Source organism: Diaphorina citri, unplaced genomic scaffold, assembly GCF_000475195.1.
Source record: "Diaphorina citri unplaced genomic scaffold, Diaci psyllid genome assembly version 1.1 scaffold79648, whole genome shotgun sequence".
Classification (NCBI taxonomy): Eukaryota; Metazoa; Arthropoda; class Insecta; order Hemiptera; family Psyllidae; genus Diaphorina; species Diaphorina citri.
The window spans coordinates 1-358 of NW_007456724.1; the positions used below are offsets into that span (position 1 = coordinate 1).

At 34.6% G+C, this 358-nt stretch overlaps 1 protein-coding gene across 1 annotated transcript; it reads left to right on the forward strand.

Moving 5' to 3' along the window:
• Window positions 1–4: 4 nt before the first annotated feature.
• On the forward strand, window positions 5–352 carry LOC103524030 (thioredoxin reductase-like selenoprotein T homolog CG3887; the record flags this gene model as incomplete). The annotated part of the gene is made up of 1 exon (XM_008489037.3): window positions 5–352. A coding segment is annotated over one exon (348 nt), but the record flags the coding sequence as incomplete, so codon positions are not given.
• Between the last annotated feature and the right edge of the window lie 6 nt (window positions 353–358).

A 358-nucleotide genomic window follows, 5' to 3' on the forward strand; every position in this document is an offset into this window, starting at 1 on the left:
TTTCAGTTATTCATGTGGATATAGAAAAGCATTTGAAGAATATCAGATGGTGCTAACACAGAAGTATCCCATCATAACTGTCCTGGGAGACAACTTTGATCCTCCATTCCTTCACTTGGTGTTTGCCAAGTTTCTGTCTGTTGCTAAAATTCTCCTCATTGCCACAATCATTGGTGGTCTCAATCCATTCCAATTCATTGGTTGTAATTTACCAAGATGGTTTGAGTGGTGTCAAGCAAACAAATTTTATGCTTGTATGATGATTTTCTTTTGCTGTAATGCCATAGAAAGTACTCTCATATCTACAGGTGCATTTGAAATATTGTTTAATGGTAAGTTATATTTTATACCATTTTTT